The sequence below is a fragment of the Galeopterus variegatus genome, unplaced genomic scaffold (assembly GCF_000696425.1).
Source record: "Galeopterus variegatus unplaced genomic scaffold, G_variegatus-3.0.2 Scaffold7462, whole genome shotgun sequence".
NCBI lineage: Eukaryota > Metazoa > Chordata > Mammalia > Dermoptera > Cynocephalidae > Galeopterus > Galeopterus variegatus.
The window spans coordinates 62,114-88,037 of NW_007733573.1; the positions used below are offsets into that span (position 1 = coordinate 62,114).

Genomic DNA, 25,924 nt, shown 5'->3' on the forward strand with positions numbered 1-25,924 from the left:
AGCAGATCTTTTTTTCTGGAAAATTTAAAGGGTCTGTCTTTATGATCTTATATTTCACTGTCATGTGTCAGATTGTACATTTTCCTTCTCTATTTTTTAAAAAACATTATACACCATTTCGTTCTCAGGATTTTAATACTTCATTGCTTTTGAAGAATCCTTTTTTTTTTTTTTTCCCAAAGATTCCCTCTCCTTCTATTTTCTTTCTTCTGCTGGAATTCCTAGTTAAGAATTGTCTTCTCTTTCATTTCTTTCTCCACATACTGTTGTTGAATGATCTTAGGGAAAATATAAGCCTTACTAAAATGGAGATAATATTTATCTCATAAATTAATGTTACTTTTGTCATGAAAATCTTCCTTTTTGCAGAAGTTACCAGAAACTGTAATACCTAAAGTCAGCCACAAGAGGGCAGACAGACATCAAAAAACCCAGTACCATTTTAGTTTTTTTAAGCACCGCTAAGTAACCATGGTAGCTATACTAAAACCTAAAACATTCCTTTGGCAGGTATTCTCCAAACAGTACTCACCGCCCAACTGAATGTTTAATCTCCAGTGTCAGTAAGAGGATTAGCCTTCCCTGAGTTTGCAATTTGAGATGGAATCAAAGTACTCCTGCCACTCCTACTTCAGGCTGAAATTCTTGCAACTCAGAGTAGATTCTTACCAAAACCCTTAAGAATGAATGTTTGGGGGATGCACTATTGTCAGCTCTGTCACTTACTGGGTAGAGTGACTATGGGCAAATTACTAACATTCCTTAAGCCTCTGGTCAGCCTCATCTAGAAAGTAGGAATAATGACTCTTACTGCAAACGATTATTGTGAGGATTCAATGAGATGATGCTAGAACAGGTTAACATTTTAAAAAATAGGGTCTTTGTTGTTTTCTGTAAAATGAGGGGACTAGGGAATGGGTCTCTAAATTCTCATCCTACGTGAATGTTCAATGTTTAATGAAATTGCATTTATTCTTGGAAAATGTCCAACTCAAAAAGATATTTCTGAGCTATGACCATTTTCTGGAATTATTTATCAGACTGGTGTAACGGAAACAGAGAAGAGCCGTGTGGTAGGGCAGAGGAGGACTGCTCCTCGGTCTGAAAACCTAGGCCCTCTGATCTAGCTCTGCTTTTTATCAGTTGTAAGACTCGGGCAATCTGCTTAGCTGTTATCACAGTCTAAGTTTACCCATCTATAAAATGAGGCTGAAATACCTACCTCACAAGATATGAGGATTAATGTGATCATTTGTATGAATATCTTTAAACACAGTAAAAAAACCTTTATCTGAAAAAATGGGCTTACTAAGACCTCCTTTGCAGGGTTATTAGAAAAACAAATGAGATAATGTGTGTAAATTGATTAACACAATTAGCAGGAGTTCTAAAGCTCCTGGAGTATATAGGAGGTTTAGGGATATAATAAAGGACCAATTAATAGCAAGACCCACAACAATAAAGTATAATAGGAATGGAACTCAGATGAGTATGAGCAGCTACCAGAGGCAGGCAGGTGCCTGGCATTAAAGTCTGACCCTTTGCATCAGCTGGACATAAATGCCTGCTTCTGCCAGCTCATTGGCAAGGTGACACATGTCCAGGGAGCAGAATTAATAAAGGGTCTGGCCAGATGTACACACTAGCCTATTAAACATTTTCCACTTTGAAATGGCCTCCCTCAATCCTTCTCTTTGCAGTTGATCACTGGGTACAGAGACTGCCTGTTGTAGAGGCCCTGAGGAAGGGGGTTGAAGGTAGTGCTGGTCTACCCCAGACCTCAGTGAGAGCCCAGGTTCATCTGTTCCACACAAATTAAACTCTAAGTTCCTTGAGTCTAGTTCTGTTCAAAACACATTGTTACTGAACTCCTGCAATATGCCAGACACAGTGCTGGAAACTGAGTCATTAGGGATGAAGATGGCATGGTCCCTTCCCCCAGGAGCTCAGAGAATTGCAGGAGAGACAGGAGGGAGTTGACTAACTTTCCATGACATGTGGCAAGTGCCATGACGGAGGAAGGCAGGGCAGAGAGGTCAGGTGACGTCAGGGAAGGAATCCTGGAGGAAGAAGTGCCTGCACTCAGATTTGAAGGATGAATTAATACAGCCTGGTAAAGCCAGAGGAAAGAGAAAGGCTTGGGAGCAGTTCTGAGAAGTTTGGGAGGCCCGAGGTACTGGAGCAGAGGGGAAGGAGAGGCAGATGGAGCTGGGGAGGTAGGCTGGGGCTCGCTGTAGGTGACCTGGAGTGCAGAGAACCCCTCCACAGCTCTCCACACACTTCGCAGCAAGACTCCCCAGCCTGGGCTCAGTACATACCACCTACATTAGTGGCTGACTGACAGATAAGGAAGGTCAGGGGGAGGGGCTGTCCCCGGTCTTGCCCGTCAGCTTTATTACACATGACATCACTTCCCAGATGACCTATACAGCATTTCAGAAGACCCAGCTCCTAGAAATGTCACACCATGGCCAGGTCCACAGAGAATCTGCCAAGTCTACTGCAAAGACTTTTCGACAGGATTCAAATAGGGTAAGGAAGGTTGACTGCAACAGAATTCACCAGCTACCAGGAGATTGCCGAGGTTAACACTACCCCGGTAGTCCAGACTTGTTCTGACCTTTCCTATCTGCAAGGGGGTCCATCCATTGTGGGCCCAGGATAAAGAGGGATCTTGTCTACTTTGCTGAAGTTGCAAGCCCTTCACAGGGCTGCTGGAGTTCACTTCCCTCCATCTCAAAAGGCCAGCCTGCTCCCTTCACTGGCCTCATGGTGGCCCGGACCAACCCAAACCACTCCGGGGATAAGCACAGGGAGTTATCACAAGTGACTGTGAGTTAGTGCACGAACGGGGCTCAACACTCCGATGTGCTGAACATCAGATCGAGCCAATGGGAGTTACATAGTAAACATGAGCCCAGGAAGAATAAGCGGGGAGCTGGAGGGGGCGGCAGGACAGATGGCACTGGAAACAGCTAACTGGTTAAACAGCTAAAAAAAAAAAAAAAGGTGCAATTTGTCGGGAGGTTGTTTTTTGTTCTGCATTTTGTTTGTTTTGGTTTATTCCAAAGGAAAAACACTGGCAGTGTTTCCAGCTCTATATACCCGAGATTCCTTAGGAACTCCCTCGGGAGAGATCGTAGCCTGGCGTGTTTGAGGTGGTCCTTGAACATTTCCTCCCACTTGCTTCCCTGCCTGTCTTGTCAATGACCAAGCGATTTGCTTCGCGGGGTAGAGCTTCCCCAGGCTCCCTCGAGCTGGACTATTTGTCATGGCAGCAGCTGGAGATAAGCTGGACACAAAGAGGATTTGTGTCTCAGGAGGGTAGGTTCCTAGATACGGAGAGCAGAGGAATTTTCTCATTAGTAGGAAGTCAGTGGTGGGGACTCTGGGCTTTCATCATGGCCCCCCGGTACAGATGGCAGCAGGGAGGAGGTCATCCTGGAGGGGTGACACTCAAGATGCTTTTGGTGGACAACCTCGTTTCCAGAGTGGATTCCCTTGGGGAGAAGAAAGACACAGAGTGCCATCCGAAGCTTCCAGCGGGGGGAGGGAGTCCATCTAAAAAGGCCATATGGACTTAACTACTTGTTCCCACTCATGCGGGGTTCCAGATGGGGCACCCAAAACCCAGCGGTGGGCCCAGTGGGAAGCACTGCCGAGTGAAGCCCAGGGGACCCAGAGGGCCAGAATCTCAAAGAGTAGTCATCGCAGAGTTATCACTATGGCAGGACAGGGAGTTCAAGCACAGAGAGTTCTAGAATACTCCCAAAAGGGGTTCTGAAGTCCGAGAGCAGACTAAGTTGACCAAGAAGTAGTTCTCTAAGTTTGGGGCAGCATCTGAGTTGTAGTCCTGTTTTAATGGATCTCATAAATTTTGAATACCAACTGGGGCTCCCCACCAGCAAAAGCACAGACTTTAGGAATGAAGTGGGTTTCCCAATGGCCTTTGATGATCGATTTCCTTCAGCGACTACTGTAAACCCAGAGGAAATAAACACTCAGCTGAGATTAATTGCCCCCTCCTTGTTTTCACTGTACTTTCGCATCTGATAACATACCCCATTAGCTAACGCCCAGGAGGGCAGGAACAATGGCGTCCTCACCCACTGGCAGTGTGGGGAGAGAACCCCGTATCACCTCCCCACCAGTGTGACCAGTGCCCTCGTCTGCACGGAGCTCACGGTAGACAGGGCTTTGCACATATTGTCTCAATAAACGCATCTTCTAAAAATAAACCCCAGCTTCTAAAACATGACATATGCACATCCATTTTTACGCTAAAAAATGTCCTCGAGACAATTTTGTACAAGTCTTCATACTTGATCTTAGTCAAAAATTACTTTGCATAACGGGAAAGACAGGCATTTTGTTAAGGCACGTTTCACACCTGAATGGCTGCAGAAGCAGATCCTGAAGCCATTCAATGGGAGAGGTCTTCTGAAGAATAGTCCTTGGAACATTCGCTTAAAGAAAAAGTTGCTATTGTAAGGTTTTGGGGGAGGCGGGTTTGTTTGGAGTATTTTTCGTGGTGGCTGGCTGGTATGGGGATCCAAACCCTTGACCTTGGTGTTCCCCTTGACCACTACCATAAGCATTTTCAATGCCTTTTCCCATGCCTGGAATATGTTGGATTGGTTTTTGTTTTTCGTGCTTTCCCAGGACAACGTGCTGCGCCCACTGTGAGACAGCGAGCAACCTGAGAGCCCTATTGTTCTCATCTCGCACCTCCTCTGAGAAGTGAAGTGTGGGAGTGGAATTAGGTGCAGAAAAGGCTAGGGACTTGGCCTCACACCTGTGACACTCCTGACGTGGAGCCAGAGAGCACCTGAGTGCTGACCTGTAGAACCCAACCCCTGGCACAGTTGTGGTGAAAAATGAGCATTTTGGGCAGAAAGGCCCCATCTTTCCCCCTTTAGAAATGTATGTAGCTTCTGTGAATAGTCAAGACACCCCTTTTCCCTTCCTATTTCTTCTCCACTTTCTTCAAAGGAGGCTAAAGGCCTGGCCGATTCTCAGCTGTGAGTCCTCTGGGTTCCAGGATCTGATACTCTGACCTCAGTGGGGTGCGGGAGCTTCCAGCCAGCTCTCCTCCAAGACACATTTTCTCAATAAGAGAGTGACAAGGCTGTCTCAGTCCAGGGAAGGCCCATAAAGCCAAATGCCAATGCTCTCCCCACAACAAGTCAGCTTTGAGGAAACCAAGTATGTACTCCATCAGTCAGGAGGGAAAAAACAAAACCAGCAGACCAAACCAAATCGTTTTATTGTGCAATTTCCTTCTACCAGAAAATTACTAAAAATATAAATATTAACTCTCTAGAAAATACTCAGAATAGATCTGTAACCTTTCTCCTCTTCCAAACTGGGGCCAACCTTCTTGTTCTTTAAAAGGTGACAGATTTCATACATATGTCTTCATACCATCCACATACGTAACATTCACAGATACATTTCTCTCTGTGCCCTCCTGCCAGGCTCTGGAAGCTCACCTTGTGACATATCAGGGCAAAGTTATGTGCTGAATAGGTTGTCATGATGGGGTTGCAGAAAGACTCTCAGCCCCAACTTCCTTATGTGGACACAGAAAATAGATCCTTCATTCCTCATTACCCTGCCCTCATTTGGACTGGGCTACCCAAAGGCCAAGTTCCCAGCATAGCTGGACTCTCTACAAGGGATTTGTTTGTGGGAGGTGGTGCCATGCTGCAGTTACAGGAAGCTCAGACTATTGAGGTGGACACAGAAACCAGGTAAGGCTTTGGATGGAAGAGCTGGTCTCAGGATTAGGAATAGTTGTTCCTATGGGCTCTGGGCAGCACTTAGCCCCTAGCACCAGGTAATAACTGCAGCATCTAAAAGCAGATTTCAGTCTCATACAGCCTCCCGAGGGAACAGCATTACCCCCTGCAGCAAGGGGATGGCCGGCTTGTAGGCAGCTAGACACTGGAGCAGGGTTCCATGGCACCTTATTCAGTGTCAGACAAGAGTCTGAAAAACTCTGGGGTCACCCTGCTGATGTCCTGAAACCTGTTGGTATCCCTTTGGTAATCCTGGGTCTGAAGGCTAGGACTTCAGCAGCAGCCTGTGTGAGATGGAGACAGGGTACTTAAGCAAGGCTGAGCCTGCAACATCTGTACCCATGGCCACCATATCACCTGGCCAGGGCCACCCAGGCCTCTGGGGGAGGAACAGCTCCAGAGTGCAGATGCCTGCTAAGTTTCCTGTCAGAGGAGCAAGCAGAGCTGCTGGTATGGAAAGCTCAGATGAAACTGGGCTTGCTCCCAGGATGCATATTCAGTCTCTCTCCCCACCCCCCAGCTCTGTGTTTTGTGTGATACCCTAAACCATTCTGGGAAAACTCGCAGGACCCCAAATGCTAGTCCTGAGGACTTCTCTCCAGCATCAGGTGCCCAGCTGCACAGACCCTCGCGAGGGAGGAGAGACATGACTTCGCAGTGGGCATGTGGCCAGACCTCACTTTCCAGAGCAGTGGAAGACAGGGTAGAAGAGAAGGGGGACGGAGGGCTGTGGCAGGGCCGTGCAGCTGCTGACGCGAGCAGGTGGGAAGGTGCCACGTCCTGTAGGAGTTAGCATGGACGTCTTACATGGCAGATGCGGGGTAGGGGAGCAGAGGCTTGGTGATGAGATGAACTGGGAAGTGAGCCCTGGGTGTCCCAGAGCTGAAGGTGGAAAGCCAAACAATGAAAAGAAGAGAGGATGCCACAGGGATGAGGAAGAGGACTGCCACACAGCCTCCCAGCTGCACGTGCCCTTCCCAACCTTCCCCTGGGGAGCTGGCCACCTTGTTCAAGAAAAGGGATGTTCTCTTCTTGCTGCAAAGGCCCCCCAAGATGAGATCACTCCCTTACAGGTCTCCTGGCCACAGGAAGACAGCATGATAAGACCCCTGGTGAGAGACAGGAACACAGAAATGGGTTAACCCAGGACGGCAGGAACCAGTTAGGGCTAGATGAACTGTACACAGATGCTGAACGCAGGGGCAGAGAAGGACCACCGGCACCGGGATAAGGGAAGGGTGGGCCAGAGGCCCCTCCAGGTTGGCCCCAGGCTGCAGGACACTCAGACACCTCAGCATGTGCAGAGCCCCACCCCACACTGGGTTCCATGCCTTGCTCCACAGCTCTCGCTGCCTTCCCATCTCATAATGACGACCCCAGCTTACGCGTGCCACACCCACACCCTGGAACTGCAACCCTTTAGGCTGTGGGGTGGGCCCCGGAAGCTGCTCTGATCCCCAGCAACTGCTCTCCTGGCCTGTCCCTTCTCCATTACTTCTGCTCTTGGTCTTCACAGGACCATCCCAAGCTCCTGGGCCTTCCCCTCACAACAAAATCAGAATACGCCCTGGGGCTCCTGCCAGGGCCTGCCCCGCAGAAGCCAGATCTGTCCTTCAGAGCAGGGAGCCAAGCAAGCCAGTCACAACACTTCCGCAGGTGACTCTCCCAGACAGGCAGGGAACTTGGTTTGTATTCTACATCTGACTGGGGGGAAACCTTGGGTGAATTCTCAAGGTCTCAGGCCTAGGCAGCATCTCCTCTGGCTCCCACCCAAAGCACAGAGACAAGACAGCAACCAGAGGGGCCTGCGCTGTCCTGGGACTAGGAGAAGCCGTGGCTGGGGTGTGGTCAGGGTGTGTGGCTTTCCAGGCCAGGGACTGTCATCAAGCCAAACCCATCACTCCTTATCCAGGGTCGTTCCCCCAAGCCAGGAGGCCTCTGGGCCATCAAGGAGGGAGAAGGAACCTGGGTGTGGGTGGGAGAAGAGCAGGGGAGTGGGCAGCATACGGGAGACAGGTAGAGAGTGCAAGATCTGTCATCCTAGGCTGCTGGGCACTGGCCTTACTCAGTGGTAAGCCAGGACAAGCTAGGAAGGGAAGAGCTCCAATTTCCAAGGGCTGCAGCCAACACCCAGAGGAGCCTACAGAAAATCAGGGTCAGGAAGGGCACCCGAATTTTTTTACCCGTGGCCTTCCGAGCCGCCACCATCCCATGTGGAGAAGCGCCTGTCTACGGGTGCCTTGTACAAGGAAGATATGGGCATGGCAGAGCTGGGGCAAGGGCCAGTGTGCACGCAGAGGAGAAGGCAGAGGGAAGTGGGTGGTGCTTGGCAGGGAAGAGAAGAGGCCCTACTCAAAGGACAGCAGGTCTGGGTGGGGGCCCTCATTGTCAAGGCTGGAGGTCCGTGCCCGAGTGGGGGGGCTGCCATCCTCCCAGGCCTCAGCCAGGCTGATGGGGCTCAGGCTGAGTTTGAGGCCATTTCTCTCGATGAGGCCCGGGGAGGAGGCCCTTCTGTGCTCAGTCATCTTTAGCTTGGTTTCATCCTGGCTGTCCTTGTGGATTAGGTCAGGAACCGACAAGGAAACCTCTCCGTTGGGCAGAGCCTCACTCCTATCTCCCATTTCTATGGTGGCCTCGGGCTGGGAAGTGTCTGGTGGCACAGGCTGGGCAGCGGGAGTGGAGTCCTGGGGCTGCCCAGGTGACAGCTCTGTCCCATACTCCAGACTGCTTAGGACAGGCTGTGATGAAATTAGCATGTCCTGGGTGGTCTTCAGGGCTCGAGGGGTTCGCTTCCTGGTTATGGGAGGCGGAGGATCCAGCCGAGGGAATGCTTCTTGCAGGTCCGACCTGTAAGGGTGATGACAATAAACATGCACGCTTTAAGGATGGCAGACAGCAGTCTGCGCCACATTCTCATGTCGCTAACTCAACTGCACGTTCAACTCACCCACCTGGTGACTGCTTTGCCCCTGGGCTCTTGTTCTTGGTTTAGCGTGTAAGTCTTAGCAACTTCAGCATGACAACTGGCTTTGGCCTGTTCCATCCTCACTCAGTGTTCAGAGTGGCACAAAGTAAAAACCCTGGTGAACCATGTCATATCAGAACCTATGCAATAAGCCCCATTAAGGACATCACCACCTCAGAGGACAGGTGTTTAAAGCCAGGCCTGGAAAGGACCCGCTGGTACAGGTGGAAGAACGGGAGGGCGGCCACAGCCAGCTTCTCCTCTCCTCCCCACCGCCCTGCAGGCTCTGAGCCTAGGGCAGCGATCCTCGGCTGTGGCTGGGCCTCAGGATCCATCTGGGGAGCTCTGGGGCAATACTTGGGTTTGAATCCAGCTCTGTCAAGTTCTGTCACCTCAAGCTACTCACTTTACTTCTCTGAACTTGAGTTATCTGCACAATGGAAATATAACCGATCTCCTAGGGCCATCACGAGGGTTAGGTAAAATGACAAAACCACAGGATGCAGCACAGTGCTAAGGACAGGATGTGGGCTCAGGAAGCCTCAGGAGGGTGAAACTAGGGACCCAGTCTTTGGCTTTTCTTCACAAGACCATTTCAACTCCCTCCCACAGATGCTGCAGTTTGTCCATGTACCCCTTCAAGCAGATCCACAGAACTGTAAGGGGTTGATGGGGGGACTCACCTTTCACCCTCCAGCCAGGCCCCTGATGTCCCATCAGCACCACTGGCCAGCTGGGCCCCTGCAGTCTTGTTGATCTCCATCACACCCACACTGCCCAGGCTCAAGGGCTCCTTTCTCCGCAGGAAGTCGTTCACTTTGGCCCCCATGGCTTTGCCCAAGTTCTTGAGGTGCTGGCTGCTGCCCACCCAGAGTCCTGGCCCACTGGGCTCCACAGAGCCCACGGCAGCAGAGCTGGGGCCTGCAGGCCTGGACAAGTGGGGGAAGGAGCGGCTCGACTGGAGGTTTGGAGTGAGGGACGTGTTCAGATTCTCAAACATGCTGTGGTCAACTATGAACAAAGAGGGAAGAAAAAGAAACCATGAGCAGTGGGGAGTGGGACCTTCGACCATATCATTCGGCTTCTCTTTTCCCTATACCATGCCCCACACTTGTAACTTCAGAGGACTTTGGAAACATTCTAGAACGAGCCAGCAACAACACTCTTGAACTTTTCTGTGCAGTTTTCTTGATGGGAAAGGAACCAGAAATTCTAGTTCCACCCCACCCAAGTTAATCAGTGACTAACCCTCACCATAAAAAAGGGAACTTATTCCTTTCAACTTGCCTCCTTGACCCCTTTACCTTGGGGCCCCCAGGCCCTTTGAAGTGAAGAAAAAATGAGGATGAAGCAACAGAATATGACATTTTTACACTGCTGTGAGCACATGCTGAGCTCTGACTCAGGCAATGGGACAGAAGCTGGTGGTACGGGGCAAGTATGAGGCTTGGTGCTGGAAGTTCCACACTCCATGGAAAGTGGACCAGCAGTTCCCTCATGTCTCCTGAGGTGGAGCTTGGGAGAGCGGCCAGCTCACATGCACAGATGCTAGTGGTTGTTCACAACTGGTTCACACCAAATTGTCAGGTCCTTGGTGCTAATGAAGCACGGGGATCCCAGCAAATACCAGCTCACCTAATCCTCAGAACAGCCTAGTGAAGTGGGCCCTAGTGAAGTGGGTGTGCTGACACCTATTTACAGATGCAGAAGGGGGATGGGGGCTCAGAGTCATGAGCTGCCAGGCCTGGGGTCACACAGCTAATCACCTAATCACTGGTGGGGGTGGAACTAGAACACAGGTCTTCTAACCCAAAGCTCAGGGCTCTTTCCACTAGAACAGCTGCCTAAATATGCCTCATAGATGGTACTCACTTGGGGATCTCTCTTTGGCTTGAACAATTAATTCCAAAGGCTGGGTGTAGGCCCACTGGGTTGTAAACATTTGCAAGGCAGAGGCCATGCCTCATTAATCTTTGTATCTTCAACACCTAGCCTGGGTCTGGTACATAGCATGTGCTCAATAAATATCTTGAGTTGCCAAAACCTATTTTGCAGATGAAGAATTGTGGAGGCCAAGATGACAGCTCCAAGGTTTGCAGCTGAAATAGCTGGAGCTCCAGGCTCTAAGCCAGGCTGTCCATGCACTCACATCTCTCCCCACCTGGAAATCTAGCTTGGTCCTCAATGCAGCCCCAGAGCCACTGTGGAGCCTTGGAACCGGCCTAAGGTTTCTGTCCATACTAATTACCTCAGATATTTTGTCAACCTGGGGGAAGGAGAGACTACGTTTGGTCACCAGGCTCCTCTCCTTGTCACCACCTCGGCTAAGTACCTTTTCTCACTGATCCTTTCTTAAGAGTCATGGGGGTTAGTGCGTACTTTTTCTTCTGCTAGATTTTTGCATAAAGCAGTTCTCTCCACTCTGCAGTGCTGAGTCCTGGGCCAGGGTGAGCATTTCTCTTCTTGTGGTTTCAGGAGAAATAGCTCCTCTGGGCCAACTACCTAGATAAGCTGTATTCTAAGAGCCTACAGGTGGCCGGGAGAAAGCCATGGGAACAGTAGAGGAGATCTCTCTCTGTGGATAAGCCCTGTGGTCTTCACCTCTGTAACTGCCTCTAACCCATGGTCAGGTGAAAGTGCCGCTGTAGGGTGAGGGACATGCCAGGGACTTTGGGTTACAGCATCCCTGGGGTTCAGAGCACAGCTGGCTGTCTTGGGACATGGCCCAGCACACTAGCAGGAGTTCCCAGCCAGCCCCACAACAGCAGGGCCATCAACCCCTGATGATTCTTCTAAGAGCATATCTTGCCAAGTTGTCTGCTTTTTGCACAATTTACCTATCATGTCCCACATCCTTCTCATTTTCTTTAATCATATAATCTATAAACTAGAAAAAAAGACTTAGAAACTAAACCATATAACTATTTTCCCCCAAACCAGAAAGTCAATGGGCAACTATGAAACCACATGAAATGGTCGAAAGTAGCATGACAGGGGACGCAAATCCCCCACCGCCTCTTAGATCAGATATTTCCGTGGTGGTTTCCTTATTGGTTTAAAGTGAATTTTCACAGCAGTCACGTTCATTTTTAATAGTGTTAGCACCGACACCACCTGTCGCAGTGATTTATAAATTATGAGCCCCTATAATTATTTGAAAAACACACTCTAAAATAAACATAAACAGCTTTTGGATTACACACCATTTGGGGTTTCCTGTACTTCTTGCTCTCTACCTTTCATAATGTAGTCAACAAAATACACTGAATTCTAAAGTCATCTAAAGATAGCCTATCATACACTCTCTTCACAATTATCTAAGTCTTTCTGGTAAATACTCTTGGTCTCTATAATAAAATGGCAAATTCCTCGAGGGGCCACAGCATCTGAAGTGCTTTTTATCTTCTACAATGCCTAGCTTAGGGCCTTGCACAATAGCAGGCATTTAATAAGTTAGTTTAACTGAATTTGACATTTATGCTAATTCTTAAAAATTAACTGCATTATGGGCTAACATTGTTGAGAAACAGCTCACAAGTCTTTTTCCCATTTACAAAAAACACTCAAAACCCCCTGTATGGGAGTGGTCCACAGGGGCTCTTGAGGTCAGACCAGGAGAAACTGCCCTTCTCCCCAAAGTGGGACTCTGGCTGGGGTTTCCTTCATCCACACATCTAAGTGATGTGCAATGAGCCCCCTTCCTGCTGATGGCACCAATGACCCCCCACACTCTGTCCCTCCTGCCTCAGGACTAGAGGCTTGGTGGTTACGAAAATAATGGCGATGGAGGAGAGAAAGATGATTGAACCCCAGCTGGATGGCCCTCCCAACAGCACCCCCAACATGCACATACCCAAGCAGAGAGGGGCATCTGGGAACATAAATCACCCACAAGAAAGAGGGTATCTTACCTGTCCGAGAAAGGAGCTCGGAAAGCAGGTGGGAAACAAACAAGAGAAAGACACATTTTATGTAGTGACCAACCACCTTGAGAGAGTGTCACCTTCCTGGGCCACCAGCAACAATATACCAAGAGAAGATATGGCATGCAAGACAGAGGCTCCGCCACTGGGAGTACGACAAACCCAGGAATGACCAGGTTTCCTTAAAGTTTTCAATAACTAAACCAAAACAGGGTTGTATTTTAAAAATTCTACAAACAGGTCCAGAGAGATCAGGCTCCCATATTGCCCCCCAATATCTGGAGGCCCCTTTGTACTAAGTATATCTGAAGTTCCTAGTTGGCAGTGGAAGAAATGTGATGGACCAAGGCAGAATAAAATTCTTTGTCCTCTGGGTCCCATGTGTATCATGCACTACTATGCTATTTCCACTGGTAAATCACTAGATTTTAGCCAGGAAAATGTTCATCTGCTCAAACTTAGAGTCTAAATTAACAATAGGAGGGAGAATCAAACAGCCAAGAGGTTTGCCCAATATCACCCAGGCAGCTAACTGTGGAGGGGGAGTAGAAGTCACGTGAGCTGACCCCAGATTCACGATCTTTCTCTACACCACGGTGCCCCAAACGAAATGGCCCATATCCTCAAAGTTGCCAAAGTACGAGTATGTGACTTCAATTTACATTCCGACACGTTTTCACATTCCAAACCAGGCTATGCGGGAGAAACACAAGGGAAGCCATGTTCTCCCTCTGTCCTTCCAATGTTTAAGTACCGTGAATAAATACAGACAGGAAGACAGCTCTGGGCGCCTGTGTGCAGAAGCTGACTCTCCACTACTGCATGCTCCACACCACTGCAAACGGAGCCCAGTGCTACCTGCAGAGCGGGCCGTCTCTTTCCCACTTAGCATAAATGTACCCCCATGTGTATCTAAAGCACTGTTATGTATCTAGTTGATCCGCTGTGATGATCTAGGATAGGGCACTTTTGGCTCATCTTGCCACAATCATCTTTCACTCTTATTTCACACCCCGCGAGTGCACTAGGTTGTTAGATGACAAAAGCAAAGCAAAGAGAAGGGGCAACCTTGTCTCTCTCTCGAGCCCACAGTCTCACCAGCAAATTGACTTACAATGAACAAAATGGTATCGAATAAGCCACCCATTTGTTTTAGTCACCCGCTGAAAGAGCACCAGCCACTGAAAACAGTATCTAGTCCCCATTCTCAGGAAATACACATTGAAGTGTTTAGGCATAAAAAAACATAATGTTTGTAACTTACCTTCAAATGGTTCAGGGAAAAAAAAAAAGTATACAGATACATACATGGGGGAGGGGAGGGAATTGATAAAGCAACTGGGGTACAATGTTGACAATAGGAAAATCAAGATACAGGGTATATGGATGTTCTTTGTACTAGTTTTATTTTTTGCAACTTTTATAAATTTGAAATCACTTCCAAAGAAAATGCGAAAAGAATCCACACCCCAAACCAAAAAATGAAACTGAAGCAAAACAAAACAAAAAAATATTCAGTGGCAAAGGCTAGGCAGATAAAGGAAAAGCAAAGCAAGAAAGTCATTCAGAGAGGACAGAGGTTCCCAGAGCTGGGGGAGTGGCAGAGTCAACACAGAAAAGAGATAATAAAGATAAGAGGGGACAGACAGACAGCATCACGATGACATCTCTACTATATTCTTCCTTCTCTCTGGGTGTTCTCAGTCAGGGCAGGCCACTGGGGAATGACAAGTTGAAAAGTCTTTTAAATTTCTAATACCACGTATGATAGACCCCATCCATCTTCCAAAGAGGAAACCTAGCTGGGGAGTGGAATCACGGGACACTGTGATGTCAACTGCACTCAGAATGTTTATCATCTGAACAATCCAGCTGGCCTCATGGGAACGGGTGTGTGATCTCCACTGCATATCCTGCAGTGGGCGGGATATGGAAAACTTCTCACTCCTCAGCATCTCTGGACCTCGAATCTCTTCCTCTGCCCTGAGCACTTTTCCTGACATTATGTCCTCAGGTGCCACCAGCTTGCCAGGTAAACTCTGGTGCCATTAGGGTCACAAACATAGCTTTTTGGAAGCTTTTCGTTGAGTACTGTACCAGATCATGTTACAGGACCATGATTTAGTGAGAAAGTCGAATTACACATGGGTAGAAAATAATTTTTCAGGATGTTGCATTTGTGGTAATTCCTGCTGTTTACTACTTTCTGGCAAGGGAAGAATGGGGGAAACAGTTGCTGTCAAGTTTCTTCCCCCTAGAGTGCACAGGCAATCTCAAGGTGGCGATCTGTCTACATAAAGAGTAGGTACTAGTTTTAGCTCTCTTTTGACAACCTGGAGAAGATCTAGCCTTACCAAACCACCAGTGGGAGCCTAACTGATGAGCACATCACGGAATAAAGTTGGACGCTCTGAGGACTTGCTATTCAAAGTATGGTCCTCGGACCTGCAACATCAGCATCACCCGGAAGCCTGTTAGAAATGCAGAATCTCAGGCCCCCTCCCTTATATGCATTTTTAACAAGATCCCAGGTGACTTCCTATGCACGTTAAAATTTGAGAAGTACTGCTCTCTGGAGTAATTCTCCTAAACATCCATTTGCCTATACATAAGACATTTATAAATCTGTCTCCCAAACTGAACACATCTACTGCTCTGGGATTTGAGGCTCATCTGCTTTTTCTCCAAGTGTTAGCAGCTACTCCAGGGTGTGCCATGCAGTGAGGGCCCACACGAACCCTCTCTGGTTGTGGGTGTGAGATCTTTCAACTGGAGAATTGGGCTTCTCATCTTCAAAGGGACCATGTAACATTGCCATGCAGCCTGTGACCAGAGCACCCACAAGCCTGCAGTGTAGAGTGAAGTCACACATGTGATGAGCTGCAGGAGGGTCAGGTGAGGGGCAGGCCAGGGAGACAGTTGTCATCTAGGCCACATCTTAAAACCCCCCTTTTCCAGAGGATCTCTCCTGGGTTTGAATGAAAATGCCCTGTTTAGAATTCCCCAGGACATCATCCAGAATAGCTCTGCCTAGTTGGGTTCAAAAGGTCATTGTTTTGCTTCAACCTTGAGATGCCTTGAAGTACAGAGGTTAAGCCTCTAGGTATGTCTTGGAGAGTCCGAAGAAGAGGACTCCCAACTTGCTCAGCTCATCAGAATGTTTCTTCTATAACCCAGACATTGCAAAGACAGCAGTACCCACTGAGGCATCCAGCCCAGCTCAGGCCCTGCCACCTCAGTACCAAAGTAGCACTCTCCAGCATGGGGTACATAACACAGTGCTCTCACCAGGGGAGGTCCTCTCCTCTCTGGGTAGGAAATGTGAGAAGCTGAGGATGGACAGGGGATACTCGTCTGAGGGAAAGTTGTCTGCAGGCTGGATCACCATGTGCTGCCTTTTCACCTGCAGTCTCCTATCTGGCTTCCTCCCTTTAGCAGAGATCCGCAGGCCTGTGGAGGTCTCCTGCCTCTCAAGCTGGTGTGGAGGAGCAGTTTCTGTCTGAGTGGGCTGCTCAGGGATCGAGATGGGTAGTGAGGCTGGAAATATGGTCACAACCACTGCTGTCAAAAAGAGGGGCTGTAGGAGGCCAGAGGTCTGGCTGTTTGCTTGGCTACCTGTGTCTATCCTTAGAGGAGCCAGAGAACAAGGTGTCTCCAGAGAGGAAAGGACCTGACAAATACCAACGTTTAGTATTTGAAAGAGGCCTCTCCTACCCAGAGATCCAATGGCCATTTGTACCAACAGAAAAAATAGCAGGAAGAAACACCTTAGACCACTCTCCCCACCCTATCTTCTGTCTGCTCCCAGAGTCGTGATCAAGCTGGAGAGGTACCCTGAGGTCATGCCTGACTGCTTGCCTGTTTGCCTTTCTGCTTCTCCCCCCACAGACTCCAGCCACCCTCTCTTCACTGCTCCCTGCCCGCAGCCAAAAACCTAGCCCTTTCCTTTGCAGACTGCAGCTTGGGGGACACCCAGAATGGAGAGCAGCTGAGGCGGAACTGCACCATCTACCGGCCCTGGTTCTCCCCCTACAGCTACTTTGTATGCTCAGACAGAGAGAGCCACCTGGAGGCCTACAGCTTCCCAGAGGTGCAGCGGGACGAGGGCAGGGGGGACAACAGCCTTCCCGAGGACATGGCTGAGAGCATCTGCTCCTCTTCCTCCCCAGAGAACACTTGTCCCCAAAAGGCCACCAAGAAATCCAGGCACAGCCTGGAGTCCATGGACTCCATCACGTCCCAGGACATCCTAACAGCCTCCAAGTGGCACCTGACCCAGCAGAACGGCTACAAGTGCGCAGCCTGCTGCCGCATGTACCCCACCCTGCACTCGCTCAAGAGCCACATCAAGGGGGGCTTCAAGGAGGGCTTCAGCTGCAAGGTGTTTTACCGCAAGCTCAAAACTCTCTGGGACAAGGAGCAGAAAGCCCGGCTGGGAGAAAGGCTCTCCTTGGGAAGCTGCCAGGCCTTCAAGTAGTCCTGCTGGACACATAGGGATGAAGTCTATTTATGTCTCTAGAGAAATGCCAATAAATCAAAGTTAGTCACAGACTTCTGTCAAATCTGAGGTCACCTTGTACCACCTGCTGACCTTCCCAATAGCAGTCCCCCGATCCCCTTTGTGTAATGTTTGCCTAGCAACACTAGCCTACCTCTCTGTACTCCTCTTTCTCTCTCTTTAAATAAAGGTAATACCTGAAGTTTGGGAATATCCTCTGAGACAATGGGTCTCCAAGTGAAGTGTCCAGATCAGCAGTATCAGCATCCCCTGGGAATTTGTTAGAGATGAAACTCTCTGGCCCCATTCAGGCTCACTGAACAAGCAGCCTGGGGGTGGGACCTGGCCATCTGTGTTCTAATCAGCCCTGCAGGTGACTCTGACACAGCTCAAATGTGAGAACCACAGCTCTAGGATCCCAGCCTTCCGGTTGGTCACTATGTGATCAGTCCTTACCTGACACTGTGGAGAAGGGGTTGGATGCCCTCTCCTGTCTGCATGGGGAAGGAGTCTCTGCAGTTTGAAAGGCTTCTTACATGTTAGACCTTCGGAGGGGTGGAATTGGGAGGACAACACACGCCTAAGCATAAGGCAGGAAAGAGGCAAATAGGGCCGGGCCCGTTCCCACCACATACACCGCAATTGTTCACTTAGAATGGGCATCACTTGTTGGAGTAGAACACAGTCATTTTTGACCTGGGGGACATCTTTGCATGGCTGTTTGAGTCATGTCAAAACAGGCAGGTAAACACATGAAAACACTGCCTCCTGTTACCAAGTAACATGCCCAGTGCACAGCCCTCACCCTTGTTCCATTTCTCAGCAAACTTCATTATCAATCTGACCCAGAAAGACGGCTGAGCATCAGGGACACAGCAAAGACATCCACTTTGTCCATTATGTGGTTTTAAAAAGAGGAAAACTGAATACTTGCTGGTCACATCAGTCATATTTTTAGGCCTTATTTACCTCTGGCTTCACCTTCCTGATGACTCCGTGGGCCCTTTCACTGAAGTAGAGCGTGTCTGTTCAGCGACCCTGGCACCAATTCTCTCCCTTAGTCTTTGCCTCCCCCACTGGTTGGGTTAAAAGGTGGGGTGGAGGGTCCTCTCTCACCCCTCCAGTGGATACACAGTAATCCTCCCCGGAGCCTCACTTTATGGTTTCAAGCTGCTTCTGCTTATCACTGTGCTGCTAAAATACACACGTGGTTCTTTCATTCCCCATAGTGAGAAAGAGGCTGGGCTCAGTCCCCATCATACCATATGCTGTGAGACCACTCCCAGCCCTGCGCCCCCCACCCCTGCTTCTTACCCTGTTCCGTCTGTCCACCCACCCAGAGTCTGAAAGTCTACCCGACCAGCAGGCTCCAGCTAGGCCAGGAGTGGGGACCTGCAGGTCACAACCTGTCACTGTGGGGCAGGGTGGTCTCTAGGCAGTGCTGGCATCATTCCCAGGACCCTGTTCCTTTAGTGGGTAGATGAGTAACTCTGGGCAAGTCTTTTCATTCCTCACTCTGAGCCACTGTTTCTCTCAATGGAAAAGCCCCTGAGCCATGGAAGGCATCTCCTCACACACATGGCTCTGCATGTGTGTCCCCTTGAGGGAGGGGCACATATGGGTGTGGAGGGCGTCTGTGGAAGAACCAGGAAAGGAATCGGCTTCTATCTTGTCTCTTGTCCTCTGCCAACCCAACGCAGAAGCAGCTTTGCTAAACCATAAGGTAAGGCTCCAGGGCATCCATATCACAGGCACGGGACACATCCAAAGACGGCAGGCACCCCGACACCTGGGACTGAGCCCAGGTGCCCCAGCACATGACCATTGCTGCCTGGCAGGTGTTCATGTTTAGTGTCTTCTCCCTAATGACAAGGTGCTTTCCACATTTCACATTTAATGCAGTATCACTATGAGCCTAGGAATTTTCCTAGTACAGAGCTCTGAGGAAGGTTTCAACTAGCAGAAAAAGGCACTCAGAAAACAACTGTACTGAGGAGCCCAGGAGTAGATAGGAGGAAGCTAACCAAAAGATAAACTGTACTGTACCCTGGGTCACTGCCAGGTACCCCTGCTGGGTGCTTTTAAAATGCAATCTCATTTACTCTCCATAATAGCTTTAGGTGGTATATACTATCCCTGTTTTACAGATAAGAAAATAACGCTCAGTTCAGTTTGCTCAGCCAGAAAAGTACAGAGGGCACGTGAACCTGGTTTATATTCAACCCTCCCAACATTCTCTCTGGCCTGGGCCTGAGAAAGCATCAGGCCTAACAAACTCCTCTGCCTTCAAAACAGCTCAAGGTTCCAGCCAAGGTGATCTGGCTTCTGTAAAGTCTGCTCTGCAAGATCCTGCAGCTCCTCATTGCTCTAACACTCCCACTTGACCAGCATTCCTCCTCCTGTTCATTTCTGCTCCTTGCAGGGAAGCCCACGTTTCCATAAGTCAGGACTCCTCTGCAGAGCTGTGTTGCAATTACACCGTTATCCTTCCAGGTAGGTATGGGGAGGAGCCTGTTCTGCCCCCAGTATAGACATTTTTGGAATGGGCCCATTCAGACTCCTACCAACTTCATATTTCAGACATTTAGTCAAGGAATCAGTGAAATTGTGTAATATTGATAATCTTAGTTATACTGGCAAATATCTATGACACAGCGTTTTTCAAGCACTCAAAATCTGCTGCCAGTGCCCATACATTCTAATTATGTTTGGACTTTGAAAAGACCTGGGGTCAGGAGAGTCTGCAAAAACAGGTATAGATCAGGGTTTCCCAACCTGAGCACTACTGACATCTTGGACTGGATAATTGTTTGTCGTGAGGGGCTGTCCTGTGTACTGTAGGACATTTAGCAGTATCTCTGACTTCCACCCATTACATGCCAATAGCATCCCTCTCCTAGTTGTGACAAACAAAAATGTCTCCAGACACTGGCCAATGTCCCCTGGAGAAGAAAAACCCTCCCTGGTTAAGAACCACAGATATAATCTGATCCTGCAAGGCTGGTGCATATAAAATTCAATTAAAGCCACCACCTTCCTCCCCTCCTTCAGGGAACATGTGAATTCTTTCTAAACCCCACACCCTTGAGAACCATGTTACAGAGCTGATGCCACCTGGCTTGGGAAGTAGGTGGAAGCGAGGGGGAGAGAAAAAAGCATGTGGAATAGAAGAAGCAAGAAAAGACAATGGAAAAGCTTTTAGAAATAAGAAAGGTTTATTTAGCAAAAGCCACTAGACTAGTGACAACATCCAGGGAGTAAGTGCACTTACATTAACAGAATGTTTTCCCAGAGAGCTGATCCAACAGAGTTAATGACCTTAGTTTTAGGAAATAGAGGGCTAGGGGGTAGAGGGGATGGAGGGAGCAGTCAAGCAAAGAGTAAATAAAAGGAACACAACACCCAAATAAGATGAGTTGAGAGAAGTGAGGCTAGGAAGAGGTTTTACAGATAGCATTGATATAAGCAGGAATACAAGGAATATAACTTTCAATCCCAATGTACAGTCCATCCTGTGCAGAGATATTCTTTCCCGGCTCCATAACTGCAAGAGCCTTGTGTGTGCCTAAGAGTCTGCTGGCACCTGGGACAGGCTGGGCAGGTACCAATAAGATAGGGGCCCCTGCTGTCCACTTGTCCTCCATATGAGGCAGAATAGAACGATGAAAAAGAGGAAGGCAGAGTTGAGTAAGCAGAGCAAGAAGCCAGGAGGGAGAAGGACAGGGTGACATCGCTGTCATCGGGTCTGCAATGTTCCCTTTCCCAGCCCTGATGGAGGGTTGGTGGCTGGTGACCCTTCAAGGCCCCTAAATCTGTGTTCTGTCTCCCATCTCCACATACCGAGTGTTCGCTGGTTTGAGTCACACTGGGGAGGAGGCCAGTACCAGGGAGGGCCTGAATTGGAGAAACACCGGGGCCGAGGCAGACAGAAATCCCTGTGGAAGAGTGCACCCAAGGGCAAGAGTCTTGAATGGGTCCCAAGTCAGCGTCACAGGTAACTGGCCTCTCCACTTCTTTAATCTCTTCATTTTCTTTATTCTTTTGCAAGCTTCCCAAGACCATTCTAGAGACTACCTCCCCCACCCCATCCCACAGAAACCTTCTCAATCCAAATTCCACACACCTAATCCATTAGCCCCGGGCTTTATCCCCAGCTCCTGCTTGCCTTGAGAACACAGACCTTTCACTCCCCTGGATCCTCAAAATTCTAATGATCTAACAGGTCCCAGACTCAAGGAGCCCCGGGTTAGGATTCTGTAAGCCAGGTAGGCTCAGCCATGCTGATTCCTGACAGCTGCTCCTTTAGTTTTGTGGATCTCGCATTCCTGGTTCTTCTTTCTCTGTGTATTTGGACCTACTTCCAATGATTAATTACACCATAAAATAAACAGAACCACACCTCTCCACCTAAATGCATGTTAGGAAAAGAATACAACTCTATTGTTGAGTCAAACACCCTGGAGATCCCCATTCTCTTCTCTCCCACCACTTCTCACAAGCCTACATATACGTACACACCTTCCCTCACATGTGTGCATATACAAACACACATGTACAGACTCACACCTCACCCGACCTATTTCCCCTGACACCCTGATGCACCAAGTGGGACTAAAGTAAAGCTGCATTTATTTCTTTGAATTTGGACTTTTTCATTTAGAAGAAATCCAGTTGTGACTATAAGAAAAATGGCTACACTTTCATTTATATAAGTTCTTAAACAAAGCTAGGGTTGAAAAACTCCATTTCAGGGCAACCATATCCTTACCAACTGACGCTACTAATACTACAGTCTGGAGCTGGAGCTTGTTCTCCAGGATATAGACTTATTTCCCTGAACATATGACTCCAGCATGTCTCAGCTCTCTCTTCTGAAAGTCTGTTAATAGTCACTTATGGCCTTACAGGAGCAAAAGGAGCTACTCCTCACTGCGCAAGTCAGCCTGTCACCAAGTGGTGATCCCCAGGCAAGGCCTTGATCGTAAAAGCTAAAAGAATTGCACATGGCACTTTTTACAGATGTGCCCAAGGCACGCACCCACAGAGATGGGCCAAGGTCACATGGCTGTGGTCCCTGGCCTAAGTGGCAGTGGATTCTGAAGAGCAGACAAAAGCAGTCTCAGCTACCAGCCTGCTTCTATTTTTCTTTTTTTCTTGCAGTAAAAACTGACCACTCCTGCCCAGTGGAGGGGACAGGTTGAGAGATAAGAATGGGGGCTCTGGGGCTCTGAGGCTTTCATAGAGGCAACATGCTGCAAAAGCTTTGGCTGGCACAGCCCCAAGGCAGAACAGAGGGGCACAAGGGGCATTCCCCAGCTTCCCTTTAGATGAGTGGGGCTACAGTCAGGAGGTGAGAAGGACAGGGCTTCCAAACTGGAGAATCGGACTCAAGTGACTAGTGGCAGCAAATAGGCTGTCCTCCCTCTGGGCTCTCACAGCAAGGGCCTGAACGATGCTAAAGCTCCCAGGCTCCCTCTGAAGCAACATCCAGCTAGAGACAATGTTCACATCCAATTCCTTTAAAAACTCATCTGCTGTGACACACTCCAATTCCATGCTCACACTAAAAGGAATACCTTGAATTTGCAGCCAGAGCATTCAACCTCCAAAATCTCAGCAAGGGCCTGGAGAAGGAAGTCTTCCCACAGAGGTCAGGGAAGGTTCAGCAACTGGTAGCATTCTGATATCCAGGAAGGAAGTACCCGAGAAGGTACAGATGGCTTCCCTTAATGGACGGACCATGGCGATGGCAGAGCAAGGTGGGGGTACTGGGGCATCGCAGACAGAGCAGGGGAGCCTGGTAACACAGCAGCCCGGAGTCCTGAAGAGGGACCCTCTCCCAAAGCCATGGGCTCTGAAAGGCCCTGCCCCTCTTCCCCACCCTTTACTTACAAGTAAAAGAGAGGCACTGATTCGACCCCGGGCATCCGATTCCTCCCGCACTTCACCCTCCAAAGCAAAATCCTAATCCTGTCCTGAAAGCTCACGCTCTCCGGGGCCCCGATACTCTCCTCCGCAGTGCGCGCTCGCGGGGCCTCCCCTACCCGGCAGCAGGCGGACACGGCCCCTGGACACTGACGCCGCGGCCACCTCCTCCGCCATCACCTCGGCCCCGGCACCTACACGGCGATCTCATCGTCCAGGCTGTCGCCCAGCTCCTGCCTCTGCAGGACATTCAGCAGGCGCGGCAGCTCCTCCTGGGACCACGAGTCCCGCTCCTCGCTATCGTCCGTGTTGGACTCGTACTCCGAGGCGATGCCCGACTCTCGGAACTTGATGAGCTCCAGGCCGCCCAGGAGCGGCTCGCCCTGCGCCGGGGGTGGGGTGTCCTCGGGCGGGAGAAAGCGGAAGCACTCCAGCTTCACCAAGCAGTCGCGCCTACCTAAGGGGCTGCCCGCCGGGTGGGCAAAGTCAGCCAAGCCCGCGCCCAGGGGCGGCGAGTGCAGGTCTTCGGGCTTAGGGGTCGTGGGGTCACAGAGCACAGGCAGGGCTCCGGAGCGGAAGGTGATCTCCAGCAAACTGTCCTGGGAGCCCACTGGAGAGCGAGACAAGAGGGAGAGGAGGGGCGACGTGAGGCAAGGATGCTGCTCTGGGAAGCCTGCCTTCCCACAGCCCGCGCGCCTGCAGGAGCCCCTCCCTGACTCCCTCAGCAGCACCTCACAGGGCTCCCACCCGTCCACACTGCACCCCTTCTTCCCACCCCCACAGCACCAGGCACACGTGGCTGGAGGGGAGGAGCTTCAGGAACACGGTAAAGGCCTGGCAATCAGACCCCCATGGTGATTTGGGGAGGCCACTGAATACCCTTATTGGGGTTTGTGGTAGGAAAAAAGGTACCTGGGGTTTGTGGTAGGAAAAACGGTACAAATCGAGAGAACCACGTTAAAAGTGTTTACTAACCGTTGGTACAGTCTTGGAAATCAGCATTAATTAGGACAGAGCATAGTCTCAATAAACAAGAATCCGGAAAATCCAGAGGCTTAAAGCACAGTGGTCCTGATTCACACCTTTGTGGTGCTTTAAAAATATAATTTGTTAGCTCTGCCCCAGACTTAATGATGCACAATCTGTGGGCTGCACTCAGTTATATGCAATTAAAAAAAAAAAATCTCATGGTATAGTTTGGGGTAACTACTGGTACGGTTGGAAAAACAATAGTTTCGCAATTATATCTGGGTTTGAACCTTGGGGCCCCCCTTCCTGTCTCAGTCCTTTAACCTTGAGCTAGTTACTTACCATCTCTGAGTCTGTTTCCACCTCTGTAAAATGGGCATAACATCTACCACTATAGGGATTCAATGAGCTAACATAAAAAAATCCCATCACAGTTTCTGGTACAATAGGTGATCAATGGGTATTTGTTGGTTGTTGGTTGCAGTCAGCACACACACAGAGCATGCATACAACCCACAGAGAAGCTCAAGAGGAAGGCGTAGAGATGTGCTGCCTTCTACCACTGCCCAGTCCAGCCTGGAGGCGGTTGGGTATAAGAGCTGTCTGGCCACGGTTACTCTGCAGCCTTATCCTAAATGAATATGCTGTTACTTGCTTGTTTTCCATGTGAGTGTTGTGAAATATATAGTACGAAGAGAGTAACTAATAAACAGTTTGAGGCCTCCCACAGAACTCACAGAAAACATGACACCCAATAGGTGCTTATACTTTAACTGGAAAAGCGAGAAAGAAATGGGCTGCCCTAGGATGTAGCATACCTGAGCCCCCATCAAGGAGAAACTGGATGAGAATGTAGCAGTGACTCCCAGGGACATTCAAGGCCATGCCTGGGCACTGGATTAGAAGGCAGCCAAGATCACCTATGGCCCTGTGATTCTGTAATTCATGAAACGTATGGACAGGGCAAACGAAACTGCCTTTGTTTTCTGCTGGAACACAGGGGCAGGTCGGGGGTACTAAAAAGCACCACCCAAAGCTCTAGGGAAAACAGACATTTTCCAGAGCCTCCACAAAGGGAGGCAAAGCTGGGCAGGGTGCTCACTTACTGGCGTTCTGTCCCGACAGCTTCAGTTCCAGCTCCTGCACCTGCTTGACCAGCAGGGAGATGTGCTGGAGCATGTCCTTGTTCTGCAGCAGGAGCTGATGCACGCGAGCCTGGGCCTCCAGCCGTGCCGCGGCCTCCGCAGCCAACTGGTCCTTCAGCAAGTGAACCTGCAGAGAGGAGGAGGGGGCAGAGAAGACAGAGAAGACAGGACAGAGAGAATGCAGGGACGTGACTGTAAATGAGAGTCGCTGGCAGACAGCCAGGACCAGAGATGCCCTCCACGTTCAAGACGAAGAAGCCCTTCATGGGCAAAATGGGCATCTGGGCTAGAATTCCAGAGGAGGAGCCAAAAGAAGCTGGGTCATTGGCCCTGTGGATCTCTCTGTATGTCCCGAGGGAGGGCCATGATGTGTCATTCGAGTACCACTCCAGACCCCACACCAAGCGCAAGAGGTAGGAAAGAGCCATCTACCCCCCATCCACCCACCGCGCCCCAACCCTGCTGCGAGAGCTCCTTCAGCACCTAATACAGCACTGCCATGGAGAGGGAGGTGCCCTTTTCTCATACCGTCTTTTAAAAACAAAAACCGATTCACTGGCCCACTATCTAAGAACAGTATCACAACAAATCCCCATATAATCTTTCCTCCCCACCACCTCACACCCAAACACAATGAGAAACAGAAAGCAGCACATATGACCATGTTTCTAAATTAGTGAGGTGGTCGTAACAAAGCC

The 25,924-nt window shown here is 49.6% G+C and overlaps 2 protein-coding genes across 3 annotated transcripts in view; one reads left to right on the forward strand and one right to left on the reverse strand.

Moving 5' to 3' along the window:
• Positions 1-5,247: 5,247 nt before the first annotated feature.
• The window catches only part of LOC103607482 (chromosome unknown open reading frame, human C1orf226), a 29,288-nt gene continuing 8,611 nt past the window's right edge, over positions 5,248-25,924 (reverse strand). Inside the window, exons 3-6 of one of the 2 annotated variants that reach the window (XM_008591980.1) lie at positions 25,188-25,353; positions 23,570-23,722; positions 9,450-9,777; positions 5,248-8,648 (exon numbers count right to left, since the gene is read on the reverse strand). In XM_008591980.1, the coding sequence (XP_008590202.1) occupies positions 8,150-8,648; positions 9,450-9,777; positions 23,570-23,722; positions 25,188-25,353 (1,146 nt within the window). In that variant the 3' untranslated portion in view covers positions 5,248-8,149. Of the gene's footprint in view, positions 8,649-9,449; positions 9,778-12,677; positions 12,757-23,569; positions 23,723-25,187; positions 25,354-25,924 lie in introns of those variants that run through there. The other variant, XM_008591981.1, reaches the window with a different exon arrangement.
• On the forward strand, positions 14,616-17,166 carry LOC103607481 (chromosome unknown open reading frame, human C1orf111). Its single transcript, XM_008591979.1, has 2 exons — positions 14,616-14,721; positions 16,643-17,166. The coding sequence occupies exons 1-2, from the start codon at positions 14,619-14,621 to the stop codon at positions 17,164-17,166; spliced, it is 627 nt and encodes a 208-aa protein (XP_008590201.1). The 5' UTR covers positions 14,616-14,618.